Source organism: Thamnophis sirtalis, unplaced genomic scaffold (genome assembly GCF_051295495.1).
Source record: "Thamnophis sirtalis isolate CommonGarterSnake01/CBP01778 unplaced genomic scaffold, rThaSir2_p1.2 scaffold_1, whole genome shotgun sequence".
Classification (NCBI taxonomy): Eukaryota; Metazoa; Chordata; class Lepidosauria; order Squamata; family Natricidae; genus Thamnophis; species Thamnophis sirtalis.
Genome location: NW_028261381.1, coordinates 65,775,304 through 65,796,402, shown reverse-complemented (window position 1 = coordinate 65,796,402; position 21,099 = coordinate 65,775,304). Strand labels below are relative to the sequence as shown.

General features: G+C 38.6%; 2 protein-coding genes across 2 annotated transcripts; one reads left to right on the top strand and one right to left on the bottom strand.

Moving 5' to 3' along the window:
* Positions 1–285: 285 nt before the first annotated feature.
* TMX2 (thioredoxin related transmembrane protein 2) lies at positions 286–9,443 on the bottom strand. Its single transcript, XM_014056935.2, has 8 exons — positions 9,062–9,443; positions 6,679–6,739; positions 5,675–5,788; positions 4,931–5,007; positions 4,681–4,787; positions 2,185–2,250; positions 1,684–1,813; positions 286–1,539 (listed from the first exon to the last, which is right to left on the bottom strand). Exons 1-8 carry the CDS (start codon positions 9,248–9,250, stop codon positions 1,393–1,395), a joined length of 891 nt encoding a protein of 296 aa, XP_013912410.1. The 5' UTR covers positions 9,251–9,443; the 3' UTR covers positions 286–1,392.
* Positions 9,444–9,573: 130 nt separating this feature from the next.
* On the top strand, positions 9,574–15,213 carry MED19 (mediator complex subunit 19). Its single transcript, XM_014056937.2, has 5 exons — positions 9,574–9,865; positions 11,595–11,851; positions 14,047–14,143; positions 14,434–14,528; positions 14,718–15,213. The coding sequence occupies exons 1-5, from the start codon at positions 9,661–9,663 to the stop codon at positions 14,784–14,786; spliced, it is 723 nt and encodes a 240-aa protein (XP_013912412.1). The 5' UTR covers positions 9,574–9,660; the 3' UTR covers positions 14,787–15,213.
* Positions 15,214–21,099: the final 5,886 nt, after the last annotated feature.

The following is a 21,099-nucleotide window of genomic DNA, read 5'->3' as shown; positions in this document are numbered from 1 at the left end:
TCCCAGTATATCGTGAGAAATGGGGATTTTGCAGTATCCCTGGAATGGGGTGGGAATGAAGATTTTACAGTATCCTTCCCCTGCCACGCCGACCAAGCCAAGCCAACCAAGCCATGCCACGCCCACATAACTGGTAGTAAAAATTTTTGAATTCCACCGCAGGTGTGAACCCATCCAATGTGAATCTCATTTGCTTTCTGCATATCTTCTATAAATGTACCCTAACAGAAAAAATGAAAGCCTAAAAATGCTGCTGGATAAAGAATGAGCTGAGCCTTGAACAAATTGATTTAAACATTAGAAGTCTGTATTTTTTTTAATAAGCCAAAGTCAAACCATGAAGGCAGGAACTCTACCAACAATCTAATGAATCAATAAAAGGTCACAGGAATACAACACTCCCAGATTTATTAAAGGCACCTGTACAAGACCATTAACGGAAGCATGAACATGGATGAACCGTGTTGATTTGCAGTGTTTTCATCTACAGGCAAGCCCTCCATCTTCGGAGTGCAGCAACTAAAAACGCTAGGACAGACTTGCCCAACCCTTGCTCTACCCAGATAGCCACACTGGCTAGGAATGTCTGCCAATGTAGTCCCAGAACATCTGCCATATTAGTTAAACCCTGTTTAGTGCAATATTAGATGGACGATAGAAACGGCAGCTCTTTCAAATCAAACAGCTACACTAAGCTACCAGCTGTTACTATAAAAGACAGGAGATCTTTTAAAGCTGTACATTAGCCACTGGTTTTCTGGCACAACTTTAAGTTCAGCAAATATTCCACTATTGCCCATTAGCTTCTAAAGAGAAAAGACCACAAGATACCACAAGACCTTTCTTAATAACAATAACAATGACCACAATAATAATAGGGCAATGGGTAGCGGTAGCAAAACACTGGTCAGAAATGCCAATATCTTCTCAGAGCAAGCCTTCTGGAGTAAATGGAGTTGATTTCATGTGAGATGTGGGTTTTTCCAATTTTACCATTGAAATCATATCGATTAAAACAAGAAATAGATTTACCCTCCTATTACAGTGTTTTCCTTAGCAGCTCCTACTAATTCCCAGAGAAGCAACCTGCATTCCACAGTGATACTCTCCTTGAGGAGGTCACCAAGATTTTCTCTGGCTGGTTCTATCATTTAAATATCAGTAGTGACTCCTGGAAAGAAAATTTGGAACAAAAATACAAAAGAAAATGTAGAGTTCCATAGCCAACAGCAGAGCCCAGAATGATAAATATCTTAGTGATTACACACATCTCCCAGCACCGTCACTGTCGGGTGGAAGCAGTCTTCGCATGACATCCTGGGAGAAATGTCAGGATGGAAACAGAAATGGAGAGCTTAACAGTAAGATCATTATGGTCCAGTCTTACAGGCACTATTTGTCTTTCTTGCTTTCCCCATTAGGATGCTCTGTGATAGCAGATTGTTCTGAAATTTCCTCAAAGTTCTCATCTGCATTCTTGGATATTTTCTTGGCTTTCTGGTATAGCTCATTCAAGTTGAATTCCCGGATCACATTCTCCTGTAAAAGAAAGATATATGACTGTTGCTTCGTGCCAACCTCTAGTTCCTAATGTGACAACAACTCAGCTTCAATAATTTAGTAATTTATCAGATATTTTACTACAGATTTTTGCTTACTATCAACTATGGCTAAAGGGAATACCTCAGAAAAGTTCCAAGAAACTGCTCGTCCCTTCTTATCAATCTGTGGCCGGCGCATCACTTCTTTACCACCCTGGAAAAGGATCAGTGTAGGCAGCTGCTTAGTGAGAGGAGAAGTACTGATTTTGTACCTATGAAGAGATGAATGAAAATTCAAAAATAATTTCTGAAAAGTAGTGTCTATTCAAGTTAATAATCTTTTCTGGCCTCATAAACAAATAGGCAGGCCAGGAACATGTCTTTGGACCCACCAAAATCTTGATATTTGCAGGTATTATAGTATCCATAATTATGTGTTAATTGGAAATGTATGTTTTACTATGTACAGCCTGCTATCTCTATTGCAGTTCCAAATCTAACCAATTACACTATGAATTACCAACCAATGTCCACCCTTTTCTGCAGTGCCCAGCTATTAAAAAGTAAATCTTCCCAATGTTCTTTCTTACAAATCTGGCATTCTGTCTAAGCATCTAGATACGTATAGAGACTGAAGGCTTACTTGGTGCTGACGTCAGGGTAGCGACCCACATCAACCTTTCCAAAGTTCAATCCAGTGCAATTATATCTGGTAAAATATAACAGTGATTACCATATACATGGAAATGCCAGCAAGTAAAATATTTGGTAATAACAACAATTATCCTCCTCTTCCCTTTTTCTTCATTGATATGCAACTGATAGGCAATTTTTCACTGAGGTCTTATCCAGATTAAGCCAAATTATTTTCATTAAGTCACACAGTAAGATTTATGAACAAATATAAATTTGACCTAAGCTAGACAAGAGTTTTCCCAGTCTAACTGGAAGTGTACATTAAAGAACTGAATTACTCTTTTTCTTTAAGCTACAGTCACTATTACCAGGAAAGCAAAGATATTTTTTTTCTGACTGAAAAAAAAAAACACTACACTGTGGCCATCTGCTGGTTATTGCTGGAAGCAACATGCACTACAACACTTAGCTCAGGGGTCAGCAACCTTAAACACTCAAAGAATCACAAAGGTCCCAACCGGAATTCCCCTATTCAATTCTGGAGCAGACCAGAAATCCGGTTCCCCCACCATAGAGTCTCCTCCTAGTGTGGCATCCTTTTTCCTATACCTGTCCTAACTGAAAATCCTATCAATTGTGGAGCTGACCGGCGACAGGGAGCTGTAGCAGAGGGATGAAAGAGGCACATGCAGTTCCAGAGCCACGGGTTGCTGACCCCTCACTTAGCCAAAAGCTATCAAAAGAGAACCAGAGCATAAAAGTAAACAACATGCTGAATAGGAAGGCTTACATCCAGGTTGATCCAGAATTTTAATCCAAAACAGATAATAGATTAATTATTGTCATTTTTATCAGTTCTCCTTCTAAACCTCTGTTCCTTTCCCCCACATCACAATAAAATCTCCACAAGGAAAAGTACTTTTCATTTCCATTTACTTTTCTCAAGAACAATACTGCTTTTATTCAACTACAAAGCCTAGTCTATGAGTCCTTTTTAATAATTTGTTTCAGTATTTCAGTATAGTAACCTCAATTCTAAAAAAGACCAATGTATCTGTGTTACTGTCCCAGTAACCCAGTGGCTTTATCTTCATTCACCAAAACAATATAGTATTTTGTCTTTGAAATGGTGCACAGGAGTGCAGACTACTTGAAGCAGTCTTTCTTAACCAGGACGCCTGCCGGGTATGGTGGTTTCAATTCTCAGAATGCTCAGGTATGGCCATGCTTGCTGGAGACATTTGGAGGGCATCCAGGCAGATTCAAGGCCAGTGATGCCATGGTGAATTCTCAGGGATTCCTTTAGCATGTTTTGGGGGATATGGAATAATGATTAACAAAAGAGACATGACTGGGAATGGGGAGGTTGGAATGAAGTATTAAAAACTAATACTTGTTTCAAGTCCCACTTGTCCTATCTAGATACGGTGGGCTAAAATGGTGAGGCCAGATAAGTACAGGCAGTCCTCAACTTACGACAATTGAGCTCAAAATTTATGTTCTTAAGTGAGACATTTGTTAAGTGAGTTTTGCCCCATTTTATGACTTTTCTTGCCACAGTTGTTAAGTGAATTGCTGTAGTTGATAAGTTACTACCAGGGTTAAGTGACTGTGGCTTCCCCATTGACTTTGCTTGTCAGAAGGTCGCAAAAGGTGATCACATGACCCCAAGACACTGTAACTGTCATAAATATCAACCAGTTGCCAAGCATCTGAATTTTGATCACATGATCATGAGGATTCTGCAAAGGTTGCAACTATGAAAAATGGTCATAAGTAACATTTTTCCGTGCCACTGTAACTTTCAACAGTCACTAAACGAACTGTTGCAAGTTGACAGTTACCTAATTTGTAACTATTACTAATTTGTAACTATTACTATTACCTGTAATAGCTACCTAATTTGAGGATAACTGGTGGTCTTCCTTTCTTCTTTGCACAATATGGTTTCCCTAAAATTACTTAGAATGAGATTATGTGGAGTAGAGAAAAGAAGCCTGCCCCTAAAAATGTGTTTCTTCTCACCTACCAATATATATTTTGCTCCGATTCTACCTAGCTGTAGCCCAGGCACACCAAGTACATCTCATTACTATTATTACTGTAAGTCATAGCTATTGTGGATCTTTCAAACTTTTCAAATGTAGTTATAACTACTGAAAAAGATGCTGTTTTGTGATTATTATAGCAAAGGAAAAAGTCTTAAATCCAACATCAGTGCATTAATCAAGTAAAACTAGATGTTGCAAGACACATTAAAGATAAGAGTGCTGGAAGAAGGGGAATGGGTGTACCTTAAACAATGCTTTAGGACAGACACAGACCTTAAATTATTATTTTCAGAAGATAACCTCTATATATTTTGCAGTATGAAGCAAACAAGTATAACTTATAGAGTTCCACAGGCAGTGCTTTATTTATGACTGACTGAAGTACATGAGTCTCAGCTTCATCTCCAAAATCTCCCTTTCTCAGAATATTTAATCAAATGCAAATCACTCACTTGAGAGACAAATCAGCATAGATAGGAGCAAATGACTGACATTCATTCGACCAGTTAGCAAAGAATTCCACAATCCAGGTCACTCGCTTGTCCCGGGCTAGTTCCTCCTATAAAAGAGGGATCTTGCTGATAGCCTGCTCATCACGCAGAAATGAACACTCCACATGATACATTCTGATAGCTGAAAGAAGTCAGAAATTTACCCAACTCTTCCCAAAACAAGTGGTCTTCCAAAAACCAAAATACTCACATCTATGGTTTTATCACTGAAATATTTGATGTGTTCTGGACCCAAGTACAAAGGGGGCTTGCAAGTCATCAGGAACACTGAAAACGCACAAGAAGCAGATCTGAGCACTAGCTACGATGAGGAAGTCACACATCTTGATAGCCATGCTCCACAAGTGGACACAGTCGTTTTATTTAATTTTTAAAAACATTTTCATTTTTTAAATTTTGCACACTGTATCTGCATGCAAGGTTTTTGCTGCATTAAAGAGTGGTATTTTTTCAAACTTATAATATCTTTTATTAATAAAAGTCTTGCATTTGCTGAGAGGGTGGGTTGGAAGCAATAGAAGATGCTAGAGGTAAATGAGTGAAATTGGAAAAGAAATATTAAAAAGGCTGAAAGTGAATGGGCAGGAAGGCAGTTAGGGAACAAAAAAAGCAAAGCATGTGGAATCAACAGGGAAGCAATAGAAAGGGAGGGTTGGTGAAACAAAGGTTGTGTTTCTTTTTATATAATATAGGTTGACAATATCTGGATATTTTAGACAGAGTAATCAGGGAAAGTTTATCCTATTGTCACCAGGAATCATGATAGAAACTCAGAGAGAGAAACAAAGTGAAAAACCAGAATAATGTTTTACAATCAAAATCCCATGCATTAGATCAGGGTGCTAAGAACATTTTTTTAAGCTCAAGCCCAGTTATTTCTGGGATCAATCCCTACCCAAAGAATGTAAGTAGAGCCTCATCCCAGAGACCTCACCTAAGCAGAGTGTGAGATACAGTAGCCCCATCCGGATATCAAGACGAAAGAAAAGGATGACATTGGCTACTTTGCTGAACATAAAGATGTTCCCCACGTGCTGGTCCACAGTGACTTGTGAAACAGAGATAAAAAACAGATGATTAGCAGGATATTATAAAACACTCCTGGGTCAAGTAATGACCTATGGTAAGCTGGAACAACCTGAAAGTCAATTTATCACATCATATTTTTATAATTTTTGACAATTGAGATCCTCAAATTTTGCACTGCTATAACTCACAATAATGATAAATTAATTTGTACAACCTCCACTGCCAAGAAAAAAATTAAGGACTTCGCTGGGCGGTGGACTAAGTAAAAATTTAGCACATGTCTTTATATTGTTCCTACCTATACATGAAGCAAATTCCTTTTAAAGCCCTTCCTCTAATAGGAATGCACCGAGAAAATTAAGGCACTGTGTTCTGAGAGCAGGTGCCTTGCAGCTTTTTGTCTTATTTACTGTACAAAGATAAGACCATGTCATAAAGTTTCCACATGCATTCCATTCTGCAACAGCTGTTTACTCAGCAGTCTGATTATCCATTAGAACAACTTCTAATACAAATAAACCTACCTTTGAAGTTTTTTCTAAATATTTCAAAAATGTCAATTTAAAATTCATCTGCTGTATAATAAAAATATGTTTAGAATTGCAGATTCATATTCTAAGTGCACATCCCCCCCCCTATTCTAACCAGTTGTACATTCCTCCCCAGTTCATAGAAGAGTCATGAGTAAGGGGACTGAAAAAGTCTTCATCTAATAACCTGGGAGATTAAATTCATTTGAAAGGAAGAAAACAATCCAGCTAAGATTTCTATAACGTCATCTTATTGTCTTTGAATAATTCTTAAAATTCTAGATCTAAAATCCTTGCTTCTGTGGAGATAGAAAGACCAAGAATCTGAGATACAGGTGAATGGTAGATATTCTCCCTATCCACGAATAGCATTACTTACTGGATCGGCGATTCTTCATCATCACAATGGCACTCAGAAACATTAAGATCTCCACTTCCCGCTAAAAAGAAAGCAAAACTGGGTACTCAGGGAATAAATAGGAGTAAAGGGAAGAGTTAAAAAAAACCTACCTAGACACAAAAACAGAATTAAATGCAAACCTTTTTTCAACATCATAGTATAGCAACTGCAAATTGATCTCTGGTATCATTACACAGCTGTCCATTTTTGGGGGGAAAGGCCACAAAGCAAGCAGATGGATGTGTAAATCTTTCAGTGTGTGAATATAGCTGCAATATCATATATTGGAATCTAAATATATTTGGGGTATTTATTAAATTGTTTACATAATCTGGATGCAATTTTGAGACATTTCTGTTTTTACAGTAACTACAAGGTTTATTAAATCATACAATTTATCTCAATAATGTTCCTACACATTACACCACTTATTCAGCAATTGCAGAGTAAAATATTATGTTTACAGAAACATCCAGATCATAAAATGTTTCATGAGAAATCATGTTAGCTTACTTCTGCAGCCTCTTAAGCATGATATGAATTTTAGAATATAAACTGTTGGATTAGATTTCTGTTCCAACTAATTCAGCAATCCGATCTCACATTGCCAACTATCTGCACAAACAAATCTATTACTCTATCAGCAGATGGTCTTCAGAGACACTCACACTACTATCAAAGTTAAATCATTGATCCCCATGACATCCATGAATTGAGCAAACACTTTTTTTGAAATCAGCCAAGCTAATAGTAGCAGCCACTTTTGATGATAATGAAATCCAAAGTTTAATTGCCCATTGAATAAACAAAATATTGTTGGTCCCGATTCTTCCAAGATTATTTCATTGGGTGACTGCTAGTTCTAGTATTTTGAGAGAGAAAGTAGCTTGTCCTCCACTTTATCCCTAAATGTTTTAATGTTTTAAATATGTTGACTAAACCAAAAAGTCCCATATGTTGCAACTTTTCCTCATAGAGATGCTCCCGCTCTTTAATAGATAGTCCCTTGATAACTGCCCAGTGACCTTATAGGGAGATGGGTGGCATAAAAATTTAACAAATAAAAGTCCTCTGTACCTTCTCCACCTCCATTATTCCAGATGTGGCCTTATCATTAATCTATATAAGGGTATTATGATATTGGTATTGTTTTCAAGACTTTATTGTTCATAATAGGCTGATTTTTTTAGCAGATGCATGCCTTGTGTATATCGAACCTTTCACTATGAACTTTCAAAATGTTCTTAACATGACAAAGGTTAGACTTCAATTAATTTTTGAAGATACTGAAAAGATATGGTTTTGCTTTTACAAACAGAAACCATTAGCTGGTTCCTGTACAAGTCAGAGCTTCTTCACAATATATTGATCACATTGATTTATGTGTCAAAGTAACTCATGTATGGCTCTTCACATGGACATGTATATACAGAATTATAGAGATGATCTGTCTACTCCAAACCTGAGATTAAACAAACCTTTTAAAGCACTCCCAAAGACATTTTTTAAAACTTTTGTAGACATGCAGCGATAAGCCTCCTCAACCAAATATCTGCAATCTCACTAGGGATGATGGAAACTTATTTTTTCCACACATTTAGACAAAATCCACTTGAAGAAAGCCAATTTGAATGAATTGCACAATAGGTCTCCGTTTACTATGGTGTACAAAGAGGGAAGACCACACTCACATCCCAAAATCTAAACACAGTACTAGAAATTTAAAACAGGTGAAAATCTCCACCACTACATTAGCTTAAGGATCACATCTCTGGAGGTGAGAAGCGAAAACTGTCCGATTCTACAGAGGAACTTCTCAGAGGCAGAGCATTATTTCTGCACTCATGCTTAAAGACTGCATGACCTTTAAAGATGTTGGAAAATTCTTCTCATAAGAAATAAATTTAAAGCGATAGGTTTTTTTGATTAAACATTGCTAACACAGAAAGCATCAGCTGCTTGGATTCTGCTTGTGTCCCTAAGAAGGTTGGTGGGGGGGGGGTGAAGTCCAGGGGTGAAATTCAGCAGGTTCTGGAGAATCAGTAGCGAAAATTTTGAGTAGTTGGGAGAACCGGCAAATACCACCTCTGGCTGGCTCAAGGAGTGGGGCGGGAATGGGGATTTTGCAATATCCTTCCCCTGCCACTCCCACCAAGCCACGCCCACAGAACCGGTAGTAAAAAATTGAATTTCACCACTGGGGAAGTCCCTCCCGTTTACCCCTCCTGGGTGAAATATTGAGGGAGCCCCGGGAATCCGAAGCATGAAAAAGCCTGCAGGAGGCACATGCCGAAGAAGGGGCACAAGAACCGATGGAACCCACAAGGAGGAACGGCCCTGGGTCTCCGCAGGCCGATCTTACCCAGTCGAAGTCGCAGGAGTTCCCGTCCTCCCGCTGGCTAGGCAGTCCGTGGCATAGCGGCGGCACCTTCCGCACCAACAAGAAGGCTGCCGAAAGGAGGAGGGAGAGAGGGTAATAAGGCTGCGCCAGCCAGCGGCAGAGCCCGGGCACCGAATAGAATAGGGCTAACAAAGGGGCCAAAACCGCCATCTTCACCTCACGCCGACCGAGATCCCGTCGCAAGACGGCCTCCCGCCCACCCACCGAGTCCCCTTCTTTTGCTTTTGACTGAGCGGTGGGTGACAACGTCAATCAAAGGGAAGGCGGAGCCACGTGGACAACGCGGCGTCCTTATTGGCTAGGAGAATATCGCACTGAAACTCTTCAGAATGGCAACCAAGGGACTGCTTTCGCTCTCTGACGTGACGCATTGACGTAATTCCGCCATTTAAAAATGTGTCGTTCTGCTAAGCAACCTATCATATCATATAGTCGAATTCCAGGTAAGTTAGCCAATCCTACGCAGAGGATGGGTCTCCGCCTTCCAATGACGCCAGAGCAAACGTAGAAAAGCGTCGGATGCGAAGCCAATAGGAGGAGACTGCGCAAAGCACGCCGGGATGATGGAGAATTTTTCTGCTCTCTTCGGAGGGACAGAACCTCCTCCGTCGACAACAGCTGCCGCGCTAGGCTTTGGCCCTGGAAAACCAGGAGGACCCGGTACTGGACAGCCTCCTGTACCAACTGTGACTCCGGTCGGAGAAGAGACAGCACGCAAAGCGGCGGCAGCCAGCGGTCCTTTCTACCTAATGCGCGAGTTACCAGGTAGTGGCTTGTAGGGGCGGGGCTTCAGGAGCTCTGTAACCAACCGCCGCCTAGAGGCGGGCATTGCTTTTTTTGGTCAGTGCTGCTTGACGGATTTTAAACGTCACGACGGAATGTGCCAATGGAATGGCTCGCTGCGACTGATGGGCAGTTGCCCCGCCTTTGCGGGAACTCGGGCCCAGCCGCTGTAGAGGCTTGACGGCTGGGCTGAAGTGCCAAGTGGGTGGTAACTCGCGCGACTGGCAGTTGCTCGGGCCACTGAACGAGCCGCGATGGCCTCGTTTGCATATCTTCGGCGTCCTCGAGTTAAAAGCCATCGAGGTTTCTTGTGGGAACCGTGGCGGGAGAGTTTTGTGTCATTTGAGGGAGGGTAAAAGCAGAGTGTGGCCGTTTGGTTCCTCCTACAACTGTTGCTTCTTTGTGACTCATTAGGCTACAAGATTGCGTGGCCCATCAAGAATCTGCCCTCCTAAATTGTACAATCCACCTTAAATGCTATGCCTGGTAGGCAGGCGTGACACCATGAAATTTTCTAGCACTGAAAGTAAATGTGCATTGGGTTGCCAAGTTAGTCATTTTCTCGGGATGCATCCACTTATGTAAGCAGGACTACAGGTAGCCCTCAATTTACAACAGTTCACTTAGTGACCGTTACAAAGTTACAACGGCATTGAAAAAAGTGACTTAGGACTGTTTTCCGCACTTAGGACCGTTGCAGCATCCCCATGGTCACATAATCAAAACTTGACTTGGCCACTGGCTCATATTTATGACGGTTGCAGTGTCTTGGGGTCCTGTGATCCCCTTTTGCAACCTTTCTGACAAGCAAAGTCAACAGGGAAGCCGGATTGACAATTCTATGACTAACTTAGCAACTGCAGTCATTCACTTGACAACTGTGGCAAGAAAAGTCGTAAAATGGGGTAAAATTCACTTAACAAATGTCTCAGCAACATAGATATTGGGGTCAATTATGGGTTGTGCAGTGGGAAGCAGGTTCATTGTCCCAGGGCTGTGGGGGAGACTTCTTTAAAATGGATTTGGCTTTAGAAGTTCCCCAGACATCATCCACCCATTTTTAACTCTGGGATTTGGGTCGTAATTGCTAACTGGACTAGACCATTTATTTCTAGAGTGCTTTTCTGTCATTGCCACTTTTTTATGCAGCCACTTATTTAAGTGACTACCTCAGCGACCTTTTGCAAATATGATGGCAATTAAAAAAAAAAATCCAACCAAATTTTGTGTGCCTGACAACAATGCATTCCAGAGTGAGATTACCATTGGCATTGCTTCACAGGAGAGCTTTATCTAAACGATATGGTAGCCACTGGAGATCTTCACAGCATCTCTCTTTAAGTCACATTCTCACTTAGTAAGCATTTTGCTTCCAATTTGAGAAACAGGTTAGCCTCACTAAATGAGGAAGGTGGTGTATGTTTTACTTGGGTTTTTTTTTAGCTTTAATTTTTTATTTTTATTGATTATAATGCATCAAACGATCTTATGGATAAGGCCAGACTGTAAATATTTTAAATAATTCCATTCTCACTGCTAATATTTCAGACATATAAAATATGATTTGTATCATTATTGTTGTTAGAAAGGATCTGGTTTCAAAATCAGCTTCTATCGAACTTTAGGAGTTTCTTAAAAGAAATATCTGTGCTGTTAATTTAAGCAAAATAATCAGTAACATTGTTATTTTATAATGTTCATTTCTTGCCAGGTACCACAGAACTAACGGGAAGCACAAATTTGATCACCCACTACAACTTAGAGCATGCCTACAATAAATTCTGTGGCAAAAAGGTGAAAGAGAAACTCAGCAACTTTCTGCCTGACCTGCCAGGAATGATTGATTTGCCAGGCTCACATGATAACAGCAGTTTGCGTTCTTTAATTGAAAAACCTCCCATCTGTGGTAGCTCATTCAACCCCATCACTGGTACCATGCTAACAGGGTTTCGTCTCCATGCTGGCCCGGTGAGTTATGCTTTGGATGAAAGACATGTTGTACTAAAGAAGATTTTTAATTATTATAAACAAAACACACAGTGATGCCTCGAATGAAAAAGAAACTTGCCAAACTAGTAACTAAGAATATTACAGGTTTATAGGTTAAGGTCTGACAATTATCAAGTTTAGAACCTGAATATAAATTCACCAAGCATATTGATTATCAACCATATGGTAGTGGACATCTTTGTGGAATTACATTACAACCTAGATGCAGATAAGTAATTTAAATGACAGAAAGAGACTACAGTGCAGAAATCTTGAATACGTTGTCTACTTTATGAGATATTGACTATGTTGTACATTTTTAAAAAAGGAATTCAGCATGGATATGTTGCCAGCCTCCAAAAACAAGTGAACTGGAATCTTTTAGAATATGGCATACAGCCATGATGGCGAACCTATGGCACACGTGCCAGAGGTGGCATACACAGCCTTCTCTGTGTGGGCATACACGATGTCACCAGCTGGTCTTCCGGGTTCCATTGGGTGCATGCGCACCAGCCAGCTGCTCTTTTCCGGATACCGGCACTCCTGCACGCATGTGCACTCCACTTTTGGCACTCGGTGCCAAAAAGGTTACCCATCACTGGCTTATAGCATGTGACTATTGATTATGGTACTGACTAGGAACGAGGAAGCCTGAATTCTCCTTCTACCCTAGTTGTGGAAGCAAGTTGGGACCACTCAATCCTAGGAAAAAGGCAACAATAATCAACTTCTGAAAATGTTGCCAGAAAATATGTATAGAATATCTATATATTTACCAGGAATAAAGACTGACTTAAAGGTAACCACTGTCCACCCTCCCAAAAAATAACGGGTTATAACTTCTCTATCAGAATAGACTTTTAAGTAAGGTTGGAGATAGGAAGAAGTTTCAGGCAAAGGATAAAACAGATTATCCTTAAAAAGGAATTCTTGAATCTTTCTTTCACCTGTTGCAAAGTTGGTATCAAGTAAAAATTTCTAGCTAAACTCCAAGGTAAATTTATATTTATAGAATCTACATATTTATATTTCTTATTTCTAAACCCTATTTCCCTCAAAGAGGGTCTCAGCATATGATATACTGAGCCATCAAGTTTGTACAGTACAGTGAAACAGTAACCACAGTGGCTATATTAGCACAACATGTCTAGTTGTGGTTCACAATAGAAGCAATAGAAAATGATAAATCCTTGTTAAAATTGTCATCTCAAACAACCAGCAAATCTTTCTTTGTTGATATATTTGTCATAGCAATTGGATTGGTCAAAAATGGTAATTCTCTGTGGTAAGTATTCCTAAGAGTTTATGAGAGATCTGATCATAAGAGGATTCGTGTCTGCATTTCATGTATTTATTCATTAGATTTATATCCTGATTTTCTCTATTCTCAGAACAATCTGAAAAGTTTGGGTCGAGGAAAAGCGATTAGTCTAAGGTCACCCAAGTAAATTTATCTAGCTGAGGGGGGAGGTTCTCATCAGAGTCTTCCTCGCTCTATTTCAATATTGGACTGCTATACTGTGCTGGTTCTCATTTTGAAGCCAGAAGGCTTTGCAGTGCTGCATTTGTATTTTTGGAAGCAACAAAAATCTAGATTAGGGATAATTTTGCTTTAGCACAGAAGTCCTTAATTTGCAATAGACACAAACACTAAACAAAGTGAACATCCAGGTGGTCCTTGCTTAATGACCATTCCTTCAATACCAGTTCAAATTTATGATGATGCTGAATGAGTGCTACTTACAACTGGTCCTCATACTTATATTTATAGTGTCCGACACGTCATGGCCCCCAGCTCACAATTATGACATCAGAATGTCCCACAGTACGTGATTGCCATTTGCAACCTTCACTGCCATCTTCTAACAAGCGAAGTCAATGGAGAAGCTGGCAGAAAGTTGCAAATGGCGACCCAGTGATAACAGCAATCAGAAGTGCCAGAATTGCTGTCATGTTTTACAAACACGTCACTTAGCAATGGAAATTCTGGTCCCAATTACCATTGTGAAGGGAGGACTGTTGTGTATTATCTGTAGTAGAAATTATTCTAATGGAAATTTTGATGGGGAATATTATTTGTCTTGCAAAAAAATATACACCTGTAAGTCTATTATATATGTTTTCTTCATAAGTTCATGTATTGACGTGCCTTTCTGTTTCTGTTACACCAGTTGCCAGAACAATGTCGCTTAATGCACATCCAGCCACCTAAGAAAAAAAATAAGCATAAACATAAGCAGAGCCGAACCCAAGACCCTGTTCCTCCAGGTGAGAAGTCTATTTCTTAGGACATATAATAATAATGCCCCCACAAACATCTTGCCGATATAGAATTTTTCAGTCTGATAGCTTAAATTAAGTCACTCCTTGCTTCTAGAGCAGGAGTGTCAAACTCACGTCGTCATGGCGGCGTCAGATGGCGTATCAGGACATTTCCCGTCTTTGCTAAACTGGGCATGTGCGTGGCCAGCACATGACACATCCAGCCTGTGGGGCCGGAGTTTGAAAGCCCTGTTCTAGAGCAAATATTTTTTTTAATTGTTCTCTTATTTTACTAGAAACACCCTCAGATTCTGATCATAAGAAAAAGAAGAAAAAGAAAGAAGATGATCCTGAACGGAAAAGAAAGAAAAAAGAGAAAAAGAAAAAGAAGGTAATTGGGAAATAGTTTTCAGCTGTTGATCTTGATATTTATAAGTTCATTGTAAAACAACAAATTTAAGTACTTTGCTTAGAGTTTGGTGTCAGATCTAAGATAGCTTTTTGGGCCAAGAAAATCTACATGGCTATTTTTATTGCCTCGGGAATTTCTTATTTGTGTCTTGGTGTTTTTTTTTAATAGAACCGCCATAGCCCTGAACATCCAGGTGTGGGCAGCTCACAAGCCAGTAGCAGTAGCAGCCTCCGGTAGGATCCTACCCAAGATTATATTAAAGAGAGTTCTCCATGAAATGCTACAGACATGTTGAGAAAAGGAGGAGAAACAAGGATGGGAAAACCACAGCTTCCTTGTATATCTCCTTTTCACCTTTTGGAGCAGTATATAAAAGATTATATTGGATGGAGCTTCAGGACTTCATAGCTTCCTCTACAAAGAACACAGACTTTGCTTGGGACATGGAGGCTGATGCCTTTATATGGAAATTATGTGTATTGTTTTGTGTTTTGTAAAAAAATATGATCCTGACTAAGTTGGGATATGTTTGTCTCATATTTGAATTAAATCTCTGTTGGAGGAGATGCTAATGATTTGAAGGAATCTTGACTACTGGACTTTTCCTGTGTTGTATTGCAAACAGTTCTGAATTATTTTGCAGTTAATAAATTGGGGGTAGAAATTCCAGAATTTTCTTGCGATGTAGGATGGGTAAGTAGTCTGATAAAAAAATACCTTATGTGATTTAAGCTATTTTGGCTAGATGAAAAGGCAACATTTTAAATTGGCAGGAGAGACAATATAAGGTTGGATTTCACTTCCATGTTATTAGTTTTGTGAGGAGTAGATCTGAGCAGCTAACACAAAGTATTGACCAAAATATATGATACAGTAAAAGATGTCAATAGGAAATGATCATCTGTGAATTAGAGGACAAGATTGTTGCAAAACTCTTTTCTTCAAGAATCACTTACTAGGTAGAGATTTTTCCTTCACATCCCCTTGTTTAATTAAAGAACTAGATTTAATTTTTGCTAGGAGGAAGGAGAAATATGTTGGGAGATTTAAATTGAATATATAAAGCCATTTCTAGGAATCTCATTTTTCTTTCCTTCTGTTAACATCCTTTGCTCTCTTTGACCTCACTACCTCATTACAAATATGCTGGCAAAATTTGTGATTTAAAACCATCTAATTTTCTTCTTTGTTGGTTCTAAACATCATAGAGAATTATAATCTGGCTTTTTTTGGAAACAATGGGGGAAAATAAGCAAAAGGATCATGGTTGGGAAAGATTTGCTCTTTGTTGCCTCGTCTTGCTTGCAAAAGAATAGTAAGGCTTTCAGCAATGTCTCTTGATCAATTTAGTGTAATATGGGAGAACCCTACTAAAATGACCCTGTAATTTCCTTCAAATAAAATTTGTGAGTGGGCATTTAAAAGGGACAGAACGTGTATGGGCAACTAGGCAGCAGCTTTTCATAGGATTCTGTTTTGAGCAAAAAGACAGGTGGGCATTTTCATCTCTTTCCACATCTATAGCTGATTTTGTTTTAGAGAAATCACAAAACTATCATAAAAATAGATGGGATGAACTTTCCCCCAATATTGTGGCCTTGATTTAAAAAAAAAAAACTATTTTTAACCAAAGAAAAGGGTTAGAAAATACTTTCAGGGACCTTCCCTATCATATTTGGTTATTGAAAAATTGGTCGGAACGGCTGTCCGTGCTGGGAACTTCAAACTGCCTTGTGCAGGACAAAGTAGGTCTCTCCCACTCTGCTCTAAGTTTTGTTTGATTTAATCTTATCACGAGCTGAATCCGTTTACTGCGAGGACAATAATTGCTTATCAACATTTTAGTTTCTTCTCTTTTTCTCCTCCGAAAAATTATTTACTCAGAGGCTTTTAAAATGGCGCCGAGCAGGCTGGTTTCTCCGGTAATAACGAACACTTTTTGCTAATCTTCACAAGACTTCAAAAGAATTCAAAACAAAAGAGATAGCTTATCAAATGTTTTGGTTTCACAATAGAAGAATTTTACTCCTTCATTAACTTTGTTATTTGGAAGTTAAATGGTGATGAATCTGTTGAACGGTCTTGTTACAATGTTTACTCACTGAAAGTTTTGCCAAGCCTTAAACTTCAAAATAAAAGCCTCTTTACTTAAAGCTGCATATTTAGGCGATAGAGTTTTATTAACTGCAGGCAGACAAATTTTGAAATGGCCTCAAAACCAAATATTAACTTGAAGTCTTCACCCTCTACTTCCAGGGGTACACCCTCAGTGCCTGGCACAAAGCTGCAGCCTCCGCTTCCTACGCCCCCTGCTGGGGATGTATTAACGAAAGAATTTTTTCTGAGTAATCTAAGCGAGGCTCTTAATGCACAGACAATTAAAATGGAAGATAAATTTAGAGATAATAGAGAGGAGAGAAAAGAGGAAATAAAAGAAATGAAAGAAGAAATTAAAAGTGAAATTAAAAGTGAAATAAAAGGACTTAAACAGGAGTTGTATGAGAAATTTGAGGCTAAGGTTGATAAAATTAGAGACGACATGCTGAGTCTTGTAACTGTATTAACAGAACATATTTCTGGAGTGGAAGATACTCTAGAGGTTCTTAATGATGCCAATGCTAACTTGACATTGAAAACAGAGGTGGTGGAACAAAAAGTGGAAAATGCTGAAAAAGAAATTATTATGATACAGTACCGACAAATGGAGCTTGCATTAAGAGTAAGGGGGCTGCGTGAGGAGAAACAGGAGAACCTGAAACAGATCCTATCGGAAGCTTTTGACCGCCTGATGGGAAGACCAGGGACCAACCAAGGCTGGCAAATTGACAAAGCTTACCGCGTTAACTCCTGGCTGGCAAAGCAGAAGCAGCTTCCTCGAGACATCGTTATATATTTTACTACAAGAGAGTTCAGAAATATGGTACTGCAAGCGTCTTATAACACTAAGCTTCAAATTGGCGGTCAAGACCTGGCTGTTTTGAAAGAGATACCACCTCAAATGTTAAGAGCCAGAAGAGACTACGCTTTTTTGGTCGAAGAACTCAGAAACCGTCAGATACAGTATAGATGGGATGCACCATTCGGCATCATATTTACATTTGATAAGCAAAGGTACCGCCTCAACTCTGTATGGAAAGCCCGAGATTTTTATTATAATATATTGAAGGCTGGACACCCTGCACCATCTGGACCTAGAGAAAGACCACAAGAAGGACAGGATAGACAGCAAACTACACAACCACCAGACAAGATGGAGCATCTCTCTTCTCTAGAAGTGCAAGGTGCTATGGAACCAAGACCTAGCCGCATGACTACTAGACGTATGGAGAAACAAGCTAAGAAGCAACAGTATCAACAATTATCGGCCATCGATCAAGGAACTACAACAACAAATCTGGAAGCAGTGGGAGGAGCTAAACCTAAGGTTAAACAGGCCGTGCAGGAAGCTCTAAAAATGCTTCAACCAACCAAAGATGACAACTAAGATTTTAACATGGAATGTCAACGGACTGAACTCTCCACAGAAGAGGAAGAAAATATTTCATTATCTTAAACAGTTTAAGAACGATGTAATTTGTTTGCAAGAAACTCATATCAAGTCAACTGATCAAAAATATCTGATCAACTCAAAACTTGGTCAACATTTTGCAGCTTCTGCTATGGAAAAGAAGAATGGTATAGTTGTATACTTAAGAAAAGATATGAAAGCTGAATTAATAGAAGCAGATCCCTTCGGAAGATATATTGCTTTAGACTTGATCTTAGAAGGGAAAAAGACATTACTTTTGGGAATTTATGCACCCAATCAACAGCAAGATAGATTCTATAGAAATCTTCATGCTAAATTAGTACAGTGGGACTATAGTTCCTGTATACTATTGGGTGACTGGAATGGAGTGATAGACACTAAGAGAGATAAGAAGATTTCCCGCCTAAATACCAAGATGCGAGCAAAGTTACCCAAATCCTTCTTTGACATTATGGATGATTTTGAATTGAGAGATATCTGGCGAGAAAGAAATGCAGAGGAATATGACTTCACTTTCTTCTCGGACAGGCATCAATCCCTTTCAAGGATTGATTTTATTCTAACTACTAATGATTTGCTTTCTAGGGTCAAGAAAACAAAGATTGCAGCTAGAGTCCTTTCGGACCATAACCCAGTTTGGATGGAGTTGGGAAGGGTAGTGCAGGCAAGAAGGTTTTGGAGACTGAATGAAAATTTATTTAGATATGAAAACTATATTAATGATTGTAAAAAATTACTATCTGAATATTTTGTTTTGAATATGAATAAGGGTACATCTATGGAATTTGTATGGGATGCAAGCAAAGCGTATATGAGAGGAGTTTTGATGAATATAAATAAAACACATAGAAATAAGCAAGGGTTAAAACGAACAGAACTGGAAGAGGAAATTAAGAGAAAAGAGCTGGAGTTAACAAGGAAACCAGACGATACAAAGGTTAAGGAAACTATTAACATATTAAAATCTCAATTTGACATGTTGATCTCTGACCAGGTAGCTACTAATTTATTATATGCAAAACACAATACTTTTTGTAATGCAAACAAACCTGGCAGATGGTTAGCTTATCAGATTAGGAAAAAAAGGAAAACTCGAAATATATCTAAAATGATTTACAGAGGGAAGGAGGTGTTCCAACAGGAAGAGATTCAAAAGGCTTTCTGGGAATTTTTTACAGAACTGTATAAAGGGGATAAAATTAATGGTTTAGACATAGACAAATATTTAGACAAGGAGAAAATACCTTCAGTTAGAGAAGAACACAGGCAAAAATTGAATCAACCAATAACCTCGGGGGAAATCCTGCAGGTAATTAAGCAATTAAAGCCAGGGAAAGCACCAGGTACAGATGGCTTGACAGCGGTTTACTATAAAAACTTACAGTTAGAAATGGTAGAACCTCTTAGAGAATTATTTAATATGATTCAAACGGAAGGTAAAGTCCCTCCATCTTGGAAGACAGCGTTTATATCTTTGATACCCAAAGAAGATCAAGATACTACTCAACCCAAAAATTATAGACCCATTTCATTACTGAATGTAGATTATAAAATTTTTACTAAAATATTAGCAAATAGGTTAATGTTGGTCATTCAACAATTGATACATACGGACCAAACAGGTTTTATACAAGGGAGACAGATGAAAAGTAATGTCAGATTAATTATTAATGCATTAGAATATTTGGGAAAGAACAACCAGATCCCTGCTGCGTTTATATTTTTGGATGCTGAGAAGGCCTTTGATCGAGTTAACTGGCAATTTCTGTTGAAGATATTGCAAAAAATGCAGATAGGAGATAATTTTTTACAGTCAATTAAAGCAATATACCAACAGCAAACAGCACAAATCATAGTCAATGGAAGTTTAACAGACTCTATTCAAATTGGAAAAGGTACAAGACAGGGTTGTCCTTTGTCCCCATTATTGTTTATTATAACTTTGGAAGTATTGTTGAATAAAATACGGGGCTTGGATGGTTTAAAAGGGATCAAGATTAGGCAGCAAGAATATAGAGTCCGCGCTTTTGCGGATGATTTGGTCATAATATTGGAACAACCGCAGGAATCCAGTATGGTTTTAATGAATACGATTAATCAATATGGTCAAGTGTCTGGCTTTAAAATAAACTTAGGAAAAACCAAAACATTAGCTATAAATATGAATATTAAACAAAAGGAAGAATTAGGAGTGATGCTAGGATGTGAGGTAGTTAAAAAAGTCAAATATCTTGGAGTTAACATTTTAACTTCAAATGGGAAGTTATATAAGCATAATTATGAACCACTTTGGCATAGCATACAGACAGAGATGAAAAAATGGGAGAAATTGCACTTATCTTTGCTGGGCAGGATAGCGGCAGTGAAAATGAACATTTTACCAAAATTTTTATTTCTTTTCCAAATGTTACCTATACTTAAAAAAGATGCGAACCTTTTAGAATGGCAGAAGGGTATCAACAAATTTGTGTGGGCAGGAAAGAAGCCGAGGGTAAAGATGAAAATAATGCAAGATGTACGTGAGAGAGGAGGACTGAAACTACCTAATTTAAAACTATATTATGATGCAGTGGTATTATCTGTAATTAGTGATTGGATTCATTTAACCAATGATAGAATATTGAACATTGAGGGACACGATCTGGTATTTGGTTGGCACGCTTACCTGTTATTCAACAAAAAATTGGATAAGAACTTTAAAAGTCATATTTTAAGAAATGCTTTATTGCGGGTTTGGAAGAAATACCAATATAAATTAAATGACAAGATACCCATGTGGGCAATTCCTAGACATGCAATTGAAAATATGAATACAGCACAAAAACAGGACAGATTTACTTACAGACAGCTTCTTACCTCGGAAAGGGGGGTATTACAATTAAAATCTTTAGAGGTATTAAAAGAGGAGAAGGTAATTCAAACATGGTTCCAGTATGGGCAATTACAGGCTAGGTGGAAAATAGATCAAAAAATTGGTTTTATTCAAGTTGAGGATAATCTGTTTAAACAAATAAGAGATCA